Consider the following 12739-nt stretch of genomic DNA (forward strand, 5'->3'; position numbering starts at 1 on the left):
AAAAAATTATTTTCCTGTGGCTATAATGACTCATTTTCAAAAAAGAAGACATGATCCTGTTGGATTATAATGTGGCATGCTTTGCCCACTGCCTTTAGTTATATCTTTGTCTTGTGGCCATACCACCTCCTGTCTTCAAGTTCCCATATTTGAGTGGCCTCACAAGCCAGGCAGGGTCAGATCTCACTGATAATTGAACGAGGGGGGAATTCCAGCTGCTCAGAAAGGGCGCCTAGTGATTATCACTGTCTTCTGCTGTAATGAAGGACTTTTCTGAAAAAAACATGAAGATAGTAGAGATATATAGATTCCAGTAACAGGATTAAAAAAGGATAGGAAAAAGGGAAAAAAAAAAAAAAAAAAGAAACCCAGCTTCTAAAGAATAAGAGATTAAAGGGCTGGCTAACGTATGATTTTGGTAAAAAATGACTGTTAGAATAATGCTTTGGTACTGTACTTACCTCCTTGTTAGATTCCTTACCAGGAATGTCATGAAGCAGGCTTAGCACCATTGAAATAAATGGCATTGGGGCAGAACTGGCACAGTCATTTTTCAGCTGTCAGCTCTGAAAAGTCTCTGTGGCCATAGACAAAAACAAGTGTTAGGATGTTCCACTTCTTTTCTTTGTAGTTGTCAGGCACATTAGTGGAGAACTTGCCTAAAAAATAACTTCATTTTCAGATCAAGCAAGTGGATCTGCCATCCTAAAAATGTCTTACTTTGACTTTTAAATTAAATAAGAAGGAAAGGTTGGTAATTTCTCTTATTCTGGGTTTCTTCAGCCTGTGCAGTAGTAGTATGTGTGGAAACAACATGACTGAAATTTTGAAGGGTAGTGATTTCTTTCATTTCCTTTTGTTTCCCCAATGTCCAGTAATCTTATCAACAGAAATATTTATTATATATAATTCAGTAAAGTCACCTGCAGTCACTTTCAGTAGCAACTAAACATATTTCTTTGTTTTTCTAAGGAAATCATTGGGAGATACTCCAAAAAGGTGATTTCAGCCTTCTGAGGGTAGCAGTCTTAGGGGTCTCAGGGACTTAGACTAGAAGTCTAAGAGTTTTAAGGACTCTTAGAGGGGAGGCAAAGGTCCATGAGCAGTTCAGAAGAGGTAAAGGTGCAGCCACCTGGAGGGTTCCCCAGGGAAGCCTGAATTTCCACAGTGAGTGCAGGAGCCCATAGTGCGTGTGGACACTTACCCATGAGAAGTATCCCACCACTGAGAGCACAGTGGTGAAACTTTCACGGACAGATTTAATGGGTTGTCATATAATCTAGGGACTTACAACATTTTGAATGCCTAGCCACAAACATTGGGTTTAATCAGACATTTATTCTTTTCTTCTCTTTGGTGATACTCAGCATGACTTAACCAATATTGCAGTATAAGTTAATACATGGAAGTCCTGTGTTGCCTAGTACCTGATGTAGCTGAAGCACTAACAGGATTTAAAAGAAGCAGAAGTTACTGTATTTTAACAATTTTTGACATAGATGCTGGCTACATTTTTGGAATATTATTCTCAAGTTCCATAGCGTAAACAACTTTCACATAAAAAGTCTTCCCTCATCTTTCTTCTTCTCTCTTTCTTCTTTCTCCCTTCTTTTTTCTCTCTGTTTTTCTTTTCTTTTTGTATCTTCTCTTCTTCTTTCTCTTTATTCATGTTTCTTTTTCTTTTATCTTAAAAATCTGCTTGTAGTTTTAGTGTTGTTCATTTTAATTAGCTAGCACCTACAACTGAAACAGAATTATAGAATTATATATGTTACATTCTACAGACATGTTTTCTATTTTTATAGAAAATTTTGTGTCATGCAAGATACCAGGTAGCAGCAATAAGCAGTGAGCCCTCTGTTTTGCAGTGCTTGCAAAATGAAATATCTCTCATTTTTTCAGTGTAGGTTAACATGTTTTAAGTTAGAGCTAATAGTTTTATATACCTTTAGTAGCTGTATGTTTTCTATATTTATACACAATTTTCATAGTAGACATCTGCAAAATTATATGATCGTGTATCACCTTTTTGTCAATAGGTAGAAGTTTTACAAGTGTCTTCTTCATATATCTATGTAAACTTATTTCCTTCTACCTCCTATGGTACCTACATGCCTCTATGTCCCACAGGTCCCACAGCTACTGAATGCAGGGTCATTGAAAAACCGTGCTTGTGGTTGATAAGACATTTCAAAAGCTATGAAATGTATCTGGAAGCTTCTTTTCTAAGGTCCCTATCATGTAGTTCCTCCCTTCGCCATCTTTGTGAACTGGTCTCGCTCACTGCTAACACTTTTTTTTACCAGATGCATAAGTTGAGGTGCTGTGTCAAAATGGCTGTGAATTTATTTGCATAGAGGTACACTCAGATATGAAAGTATTTCCACTCCTGTTTAAGTTATGTTTGTGTCCTTAAATAGTGTTCTTAACTTTTCAGTTAAGATCCTAGAAATAGAACTGCCTTTTCCTACAGATTGCTTCTAAATTAACTCTTGAGAATAGGGAGGAGTGGTCAAAGATCAGATGCAAAAAAATACAGCTAGGAAATTGTCTTGAGATAAAAGAGAATTAGAAACACTTCTGTAAAGTCTACATAGTCTTCATCCTGGGTTCCTAAGGAACCGAATGTTTTTAAAGAGAGAAAATGTCTTTTAATCTTGGTGTTTCAATGGTAGCATCTTCTCACTTTAAATGCAGTGTGTTGATAGAGTAAACAAGAAAAAAACCCATAGGGATCCACCACCAGTTTTACAGAAACCATTTTCAGAACAGAGCAGCTTGTCCACTATCCATTACCCATGGCATCGCAAAACTTCTCTTAGCCCAAATGATAATGTAAAAATATATAGACTTAAAGGAAAGTTGAATGTCCCAGAGATGCCACAGGTTCTTCTGAAGATCCAGGATTCAATATAAGAAAGATAAGAGAAGCTACCACAGGATGACTGCTCACCAAGCAGCAATTCCCAGCCTGTAGTTTTCTGGACAGAGGATCTGTAATGACAGAGACAAAACCAGAGCCAACTCAGGTACAGGCAAATAGAGATGTATTTAAAAAAAACCCCAAACCACAATGGTGACTCCCACAGAGTTAAACCTGCAGGAGTGGGTGAGTACTGAAAGCCTTGACAATTTTTAAGCAAGTCCAGTGTGGACAGCAATGTACAGCAATAGAGGCCGACAGTGAGTTAACAGGACCCGTACAGTCTGTTGCTGCTAACATGAATCAGGAAAGGTTTCTGGATTGTTTCCTCTTCGCAAGTTGTGGCGAGTCTTTTGCTTTCCTGGGAGGTTGCTTTTGGAGGCATATGCTAACTGTTTGCTTGCTTTGTTTTTGGCAGTGTCTGGAGGTCGCAGCCGCTTGCACCTTATTGACCTGGGTAGCTGCGTGAAAGTGCTCAGCAAAAACCGGGAGGGAAGTTCTGGCCTCTGTCTCTCATTGTCAGCACTGGGCAATGTCATCCTCGCCCTTGTCAATGGAAGCAAACACATCCCATACAAGTAAGTGGTATCCTATGTTACACGTAATGAGAGGATGCTTGCAGGCAGTTTGCTTGTCTGGGCCTGAGGCAGACATGGGGTGAGCAGCGAGAGTCTGCTGAGGTCAGTGCAGCCCTCCTGAGGTACAGCAAAACCTGCCTAAGGTTCAGTGACACCTGATCTAACCTTACATCTGGTAGCTACGCTGTATTTAACATTCAGGTTTGAAAGGAAGAAGCCTGCTGAAATAGGACCCAGGTGTCTTAAAGATCTTAAGGCTTGAATTTCAGCACATTAGGATTTTGTTTTCTAGTATTGTTCAAAGATTTTTTTTAATATTTCAAAGCATCTGAGAGCCAGTTTCATATTTACTTCACAGAGACAAATGTTGCTGCTGTAATGTGGCACTACAGAGAAAATTATTTTGCTGTCCATTGTGTGGAATTTAGTTTCCTGAAAATTTATGTCACAATGAGCATGCATTTTTGTCATGAGATTCTTTCTGGGATCCAAGGTTACTTTGCATTTTATTTTTGTATGGTTTGAATCTCAGTGTCAGCCTTTCACTTGCAAAAAAGAAGTAGGCCCTATTTGTCACACTAGACAAGTGGCCTTTGCTACTGCAGGTAGCTTCTAGGAAATTAGAGGAATTTCTCACCTAGTGGGTATGTTTTGTACTCATTTCACTTCAATGTTTCTCACCCCATTTGTCATGTGTGCAGGTCTGAAAGCAAATTTGGATTCATTAACCAACCCAGACAGTTTTACAGCCTTCCTGTTGAGAAGTTTCTGATTTTGTCGACAGTATTGCTTTTCTCTAGCCTAAAGCCTAGGGAGTAGCAACTAGCATCACAGGAACGGCTTACTGTAGCATCTTGTAATCGAAGTGCTAATGAATGCCACTATTCATGAAGGACATGTATATGAGATCTGGAGTTAGGAACAAGAGGATGACATGAAAATTGAACCAAGTCATTCACAGAACATTTTTCAGTCCATACGTTTTACCCTTTTAATCATGTTAAAGGCTACAAACATGATTATTTTTTCATGTTCATTCAAGATTGCAAGGTATTGACAAGTTTTACTTCTTTGGTTTTGTCTTCATTTTGGAAAATAAAGATGAATTCAGTTATAATTTTAGTTTTCTTCTAACATTTATTTTCCAAAATTATTTGGCAGTCCAGGCTTAAAACATGATATCTGGAAAGTTTCCTGTTCCTGGAATTCAGTCAGACTGGAATTCAGTTAAGGGCCAATTAAATGTGTACATATAAACATTCAGGAAATGTTTTATGGATCAAGTACCTAGTTGTAGTGTGAAAATAGCTTGAACTCTGCACTTCATAAAGTGTAGCTCAAACTATGCTTATCAAAAGCCTGTCTTCCTTCCTGTTAGTTTTTATGGACTGAAGGGAAGGCAAACTGTAGGAATAGAAAAATGATGTTGGTGATGCTCCCTAGGCTAGAACTAAACATACAAGGAATAGTTACCAAATACAACAGCTGTCTTTCCTGGCAATGCCTGACTGGGAGAAAAACATGATCAAACATGTCTTCTACTTGCTGAGCTACCAGTCCTTCTTCTGTGATTCCCTGCTGTCGCACTTCTGAGTTTACACAGCCAGAGGTGCCAGTGCACTTGCTCATCAATGATTCTGTATTGCTGAAAGAAGATAAAAGCTCTCTTCAGGCCACCATCTCCTCCTGAATTCACTTCTATAAGAGCAGATAGTATAAATATAGACAAGTGGTTGGTCATCTGTAGATCACAGGCAATGTCTCTGTTTCTAAGGAGGACTTTTAAAATGTAATTTGAAAAACATATTGGCATATTTTGGAGCAAATTTTGTCTACTTTTTGCTGAGAGGAGTGCAGAAAATCTATGAGTCCTAGTGGCTGGGTGAGCGCAAACACTATTTGCTCAGTCATCCAGCAGTACAGGTGTGTGCTGCTCCTTGTGGAGAAGAGAGGAAGGAGGGGAGAGTGTGTGTGCTGCATTGTAGAGGAGGCCGAGCATCCCATAGACTGATGTGATATGTGTTCAGCAGTGCCTCTTGTTTAGAGCAGTGGCTAGCCTATATAGCTGAGATAATTTCCTTTTCTTTAGGGGTGTTCTCTTTCATTGTTAAGGATGAAATTAAAATTTTGTTAACTGCCTTTTTTGAGTGGGACCAAAGGAAAACAACAGAAGTGTTTTCTTATGTGACATCACTGCACATTGCGTGTGTGGTCTCAGCAAATTTCCATAGAGAAGCAGACAAAATGGAGCATCTTTTCTTTATCTGAGCTATTAAACAGCCATTAAGTATTTTATGGCAGCCTGTCAGTAGGCACTGCATGTCTTCCTGGAAGCCTGGAAACTCACAATTTCATAAACATCAGGTTTTCTCTTACTGCAGAAATTTAGTTCTCTAAACTCTGAGAGGCTGCAGGCTCTTAAATTCCCTTCAGTGCTGTATCCAGCTTTATCTCCGCAGGTAGTAGTTGTAGGGAAAGGCTTGTTCAGATTCATGGCTGGTATAAGCAGATGCTACTGCATTGCCTTCAGTGGACTGTATGTTTATGCCAGGGATGAATTTGCCTCTCTGCCTGCAGTCTCTATGAAAAACACATGCTGCAGTTCAGCACATTGTGCATATTGTTGGTTTTTTTTTTCTTATCCATAAGGCTAAGCCTTGGAAGCCATTACATTGGAATCTTTCTCCCTTAGGAACATCCCCCCACCCCCCCACATTTTGGAAATGGTAACACAGATTGACACTAGTTTTAGGAGGAACTTGTCTCCTAAAGTTGTAAGAAAGTAATGTAGAAATTCTCTGACATCAAACAATACAGGTTGATATGGTTTGGGATCTTTTCCTGCATTCAAGTTAAATTCCACATGGGTCTGAAGAATGGGAAAGAATCCCTATAATGGACAACTACATGCAGCTAATGAGTGAACAGGCTGTGATTTCTGGGAGTTTGTATCTTTCATATATGTACTTATAATCTCTCTCTGATATCTCAGTGGGTTATCTCTTTGTCACTGCTAATGTCCAGACCTATTTTGAACCTTACTAAGCACATCATTCTCTCATGGTATGAACCATTGGGTTCTTCCAGATCAGTATGATATATAAAAATAGAATTTTTAATCTGATTTAAATACATTGCCATTTAATGTCACCAGTTTCTTTTGCTCTTGAGTTACGAGCAAATCCCTCAAGAGACTGGGCAAGAATTATTTTCTCTGCAGGAATGTCAAACATCATCATAAAAATTAGAAAAGGATACTTGTAAGCCCAAGAAAGAGCAAGGGAGTCAGCTCCTGCCCTGACCAAGTTTGTCAGGGCTCAGATCTGCTACAGGAGGAGGGTTTTGCTAAGCTGCAGTAATTGTTAGTGCCATTTTATTTTTTTAAGAGCATTTCAGCTTTACATTAGTGCTATATTATCTGCCTCTGATTTTCAAGATGAATGTGTTTTAAATCCTCAAATGAATACCCATTTGCACAAACTCCAGATACTGGTTTATATAGCTCACTATTCAAAAATTACTCCAGTTGCTAGGCAACAGGGGTGGTGATAATTCATGGTAATGCTGTTTTGGAAATAATCATTTTTATACATTTTAATGACTATGAGAATGTAAGAAAACTGTTTAGAAAAGTGCAAGGCTGTATGAATTTCTCTTTCAGAATTTGTTGCTTGTTTTATTTAATAGGCTTTTCTCTTAATGTGCTATCCCAATGTGTTAGCGTTTCTGGAGGCATCCTATATTTTGAACTACATGCTTATGCTTATCCAAGGAGGGAATCTTGTCTGTAAAATAGATGGGCGTGAGTTAAAAGCATGAATTTTATTCTTGGCACTTCTGCTTCTCTGTCATATGGTTGCAATTCCTCCCAGATCTTACATGCTAGTATTATTTTTTTTTTTAATCCAATCTGTAGAAAATAAAATTATGTTAAGTGACTGGTGCAAGGTTGTACAAGATGCTTAGTGGCAGAGCCACCATGTTTTAAAATCTAATCTGATGCTTAAACCATGAGCTAATCCATTCTTCCTTTCTGTGTGACCTTTGGAAAATAATTTATTTATGTATTTGTTTATATATTCCCATTTATAAAACCGAGCTAGAAGAAATTCAAGTAGGACTTTGTAAAGGGCATTCAGACTTGGCAAAAAGCACTACTTATATTTTAACTGTTGCTAGATCTCTGTTACCTTATTTTTTCACTTTTTTTAGAGTTAAGGACTCACATAGATTGTCCTAATGGGATGCAAAACCTGGTTTTTTTTGGCCAAGTGTAGACTATTATTGCTTTTAAGTGAAAAGGAGAAAAGCAAGAGTTGGATTATAGTATTGTGGTATAAAAGATGAGCCTAAAGAATATGCTCTATATCAGATATTTTCTTTAAATTGTTAGTTAATTATTGGAGTAAAAATGAAAATGAGGTTTGGATGGATCCACTAATTCAGATTCTTTTCTTGGTTAAATGGTGTATTTATCTGCAGTTGTTTATCTGTGTAAAAAAAATGTGTCTGAAGAGAACTGGGATCCCAGGTATCTTTTGTTTATACTTCTTGCCCTGAGTTAGATTCTTTTTCTCAGAAGAAATGTCAGTGAAAACTTTTCAGGAAGAGATAAGGAAAGCTAAAAACCAGTTCTTGTACAATAACTAGTATTACTATTGGAGATTTTATCCTTATTTATGAGCTTGTACTAAGTCTTAGATTTTTGGGATTCACACAGTCATGTCCACTAACTAGGCCCAAGAATTTAGTGCTGAAATTGAACTATATGCCCAATGAGCAACCTGTTTAATTGTTACTTCATCAGCACCTAAACAAAACTAATTTGTTTTAATTGAGAGATTTCAGTCACTTTTGCTTTCCACTGCTACATCTACTAGTCTTCTGTTCCTTGCTTTTGCTTCTCCTCAATGAGAACATGGTACAAAGACCACAGAAACCCTCATAAAAAAATCTGGTGCTGCCTCTGGAATCTACAATCTTTCTGTGTTAATTTAGTATTGAATATATTAGAAGTGGATGAAGAACTGTTTTGCTGTTTTACTTGTGGAAATGTGAAAGCAGAAGGGGAAATAAAGAATGAAAATAAGGACACGAGTGACAGCTGAAACAGAATCACAGGACTGGGAAATGACCCAGAATGAATGGGAGAGCTCTGAGAGACACTGAGATAACATGTAGAGGAGACAACAATCCACAGAGAAGAACTGGAAAGCAAAAGAGAAAAACAAATGAGCCCATTCAAAATGAGAAATAAGCTTAAGAAATATCCTTGAATGATCCAATTGTAGGCAAGCGGTCAATAGAGATTTTGTTGAATGTGAAATAGTTTCTAATTAGCTATCAAAAACACGAGCTGCTCAGGAACAAAGGAATTTTTCCATGATGTTGGCAGCCAGGTCGTATGGATCAGAGCCTTGGCTAACAGACACTGAAGCAATGCCATACTATACCAGCTGAGGACCTGGCCTTAGGTGCATGCTCTTTGACACTAGCCAGAGTGCTTTGGCAACATGGAAGAGCAATGCAGTTGCCAGCAAGAGGTAAGCACTGAAACACTGGCAGTGCGGATGTAATGAGGACTTGAAGCATCTGGCAATTACTTTCACCTTTGGGGTTTTTCTGTAGCTGACCATTTTACTAGGTTGATTTCTGACAATTTTCTTCTTTATTCCTGAGAACTACATAAAATAGATGGAATCGGAGATGCACAGTCTGTGAATGTAGGAAAATTTCTTGCATTTTATTAGAGTAATTTAATCTGCAACTCAGGAGCATGAGGATAACAGATTTTGCATGCTCCAGCAATCGCTGTTGTAGTGTTCATCAACAATGCACTTTATTGTAGGACAGTTTGTACAGCTGATAGTGCAGATTTGAGCTTTATCTGCATATGTCTTACAGTACTGTGTTTCATCATCAAGTTAATGAGAGATAGTAGACAAAATCCTCAAGGAAAGCTTCAGCGGAGCTGCCATTCCCCCCAGCTTTGGCTTTTCAAGTCAGTCCTGCTAGACTGGCAATGTGATAATTATTGGAGCAGAGGTGTCTGCATGCATGTGTAGTGGATGTAAGCTGGTGTGTTGCATTCACTGAGCCTGATCCTGTTACACCAGTTTTAGAAAACACCTCAAGTTGAAATGGCTAGATTCTGCACAGGTGTTCAAGTGGGAAGAATCAGGCCTGATGAGCTATCTCTTTCAATATACTCTTTGAACCACTCGATGAATTACCACTTTACAAATACTGTAACAAGCAAATAATGATGGACTTCAAAATGAAATGAGAAGGGAAGTGCTTGTGGTTTATAGTCAGATTTAATAGCAATTACTAATTGCATTTAAATAGCCATTCCTATCAGCAGCAGATAGCTGCATCATGGAAGGACACTACTTTGGTCATGGGCCAGCACAGACATGACTGGTAATGAACAATCAATCCAGAAGCGTGCTGTTTTGCCTGAAATATAACTTGAGTGGGACCCAAATAGGCTGTTGTGGTGATTTCATATACAAAGGAATCTGTATTTAATTCATTAAAATGCCATTTTGAACCTTCAGTCAGGGTATCCAGCAGTTTATTCTCACCTGTTCCACCACTGGTTCAGGCTCATTTGAACATTAATACATTTTCTCTTGTGGAAATGTGGTGATAATTCATTTCATGTGTAACTGAACAATTTTTAAATAGTCATATTCTTGGAATAACTAGCTCTTGTGCAATGCAGCAAATGTTCAAAAAGCATGTAGTAATATTTATTAACCTTACTTCATGTTTTTGATTATCTCCAATTTCTTGAGTAGTTGAATATGGATATGATCTGTGAAATTAACTTTCATTTCCCTACTGATCCTTTTTTCCCTGCACAAAGCCTGTGTGACTCAGGGCAAGAGAGCAGAGACATCCCACTGCAGATGACCAAAGAAAATAGCTTTTCTTTGTATAGTGCCAGTATGTGGCCCCTTGTGGGTAGTTGGGCATCTCATTGCTAAGAAGAGGTTACAGTCTGGAGAAAATTTAAAAGAGAAGCAAGAAGAATTATGACTGCTCTGAGATGAAAGGGTTACTCACCTGGAAGAACACTGAACAGAAATAAAGCTTCATAGCTGGCAGGGAAAAGGAGACCTCTGAGAAGGGAGATGACAGCTGCTCTGTAGTATTTCAAGGATGTGAATACATATAGGAGGAGAGAATTGTGGCAGAATGTTTTCTTATCCTTAAGTAGTGAGACAGAGGAATACGAACTTGAAAGCATGCTAACAGTGATTCCTGTTAGTCAATGGAATAACTTCCCAAGAGCTGAAGTGAACACTTCATTGGTAGGATGATTTAAAAGCAAAATAAACATGTAACTAACAATATTAATTAAGAGTTATATAATAAACAGTTCCAGATTGCTTAGGGGTTAGGCTTATGTCATTTCAGTGCAGAGTCCTGGAGTCAAATTTTTAACCATTTTGAACAGCTGTACTTCCATTTTGATAATTTATCTTCATCCTTGTTTGGAAGGTGTTTGCACATAGCAGGCAGTTATACAAATAAACAATAAAACATGTTCTAGTGTGTCTGCTAGACTCTTCTCTGCTTTTAGGAGTCTGAAAACTAGCAGTCAGCTGGATTGTTACACTTCCATGGCATCAAAGAAATCCAGAAAGTCTCAGTGCTGTCTTTATCAAGACTCTACCCTTGCAGGGATATGGGATGTCCAGTCCATTTCTGTGCCAGATGATTTAACTCAGTTAATTGCTTTTCTTCCTTCTTCATTTAGTTACACTTTTTTTTTAGGGTCTCTTTCTCTTTGAATTACAAAATCAAGTTCTCCCAGTGCTTGATCCAAAACTCGGTGTGAGTCAATGAAATCTTTTTATTGGGCTTTGGCTTAAACCCACAGATTAGAAAACATGCTTATATCTAATTAGATGAGATAATCCTCAAATCCTTGCTAAGGGATATTGTATACCATAGTTCATGTTCAGTATTTGATGATTAACAGCTTATTTGTTGAAAGAGGTAGTTATGTTAAGTGTTACCTAGTGTTGAGTTTGGGATTGCAAGGGACGTGATTGATGGAATTGGTGAATGTGAAAACTGGAAATGTACAGTCATCTATTGACTGGTTGCAAATGGGTCTGTAACCATGAATTTGGAGCTCAGGAAGGTTATACAGAAACTTGCCACATAAATAGGGGTTTGTGACTACTGAAGTGGCACAAGCAGGACTATTTGATTTTCCTCTTCAATTTATACAAATAGTATGTGCAACCTTAATTTAAAAATAAACAAAAACTTGGTTTACATTTTCTGAGCAGATACTCGAACAATTTTTCTTCATACTCTTTATTTTCCTGGCCTCTATTTAACACCACCCCTTCAATGGAGCGACAGGCCCTAGAAGTTTGTAAGAGAATTGCATAGTTGTAAATGGAGAATATTTCAGCCAGTTTGTCTTATTGCTTCAAGAGCATTTGAATAGCATTGTAACTGCAAGATGTTTTTTTCCATACAAACTTTTACTGAAGTTCTTATTTTCATGACATGTTTGAGAGGAAAGCAATGAAGACAATCCTCTTGTGCTCTTCAGATACCAGCTAGCTTCTGCTGAATGATCAAAGTTTTCTGGCTAGTGGTTGCCTCCAGGCCTGTACACAAAGAACAGATGTGAAGTAATTTTTTTAAAATATGCATTGACTCTTTAGAGTTTAGCAGGCTGATTAGAACTGTCTTCTGGAATATTAAAATTAGAGCTCTCTCCTGCTGCAGAACAAACTTGTTAGATTATTTTAATTTTTAAAATTTTGTTTGTTTATAAATATCATCAGGTGACATGTTTTCTAGCAATATATGACAAGATTCAGTAAAATTAATTTCAGACAACAGGTTTAACTGTTTTGGCTGTATTTTGTCTCATCACCCCATCAGCAAAACTGTCCTACTTGCCATATTTAAAATTATTTTCCAATGGGTCATTTTTGAGGGATAGGGGAGTTTCTAAATTGTTTCTCTCACTGTTCCTTAGTTTGTGTTCTTGGGCAAAAATAAAGCTTCATTCATTTTGAAAATCAATGACAAAACATATGTCCATATTGTCAGAAATATCAGCCCTTCTGGCTCCCTTTGGTATGGCTGGTGCTGAAGAGCAGAGAGCTGGGTAGCAGAATGATGGCGGTGGCTTTTTTGAGTGCTGTTACAAACCTGGGAGCTATGGAGATACAGTCTTCAGTCTCTATAAATAGAAAAA

At 37.9% G+C, this 12739-nt stretch overlaps 1 protein-coding gene across 1 annotated transcript in view; it reads left to right on the plus strand.

Annotated features, from left to right (window-relative positions):
* The window catches only part of KIF26B (kinesin family member 26B), a 313904-nt gene that overhangs the window by 252934 nt on the left and 48231 nt on the right, over window positions 1-12739 (plus strand). Inside the window, exon 10 of the mRNA XM_074863268.1 lies at window positions 3342-3501. Within this exon, the coding sequence (XP_074719369.1) occupies window positions 3342-3501 (160 nt within the window). The remainder of the gene's footprint in view (window positions 1-3341; window positions 3502-12739) is intronic.

Source organism: Strix uralensis, chromosome 3 (assembly GCF_047716275.1).
Source record: "Strix uralensis isolate ZFMK-TIS-50842 chromosome 3, bStrUra1, whole genome shotgun sequence".
In the NCBI taxonomy this organism is placed as follows: domain Eukaryota; kingdom Metazoa; phylum Chordata; class Aves; order Strigiformes; family Strigidae; genus Strix; species Strix uralensis.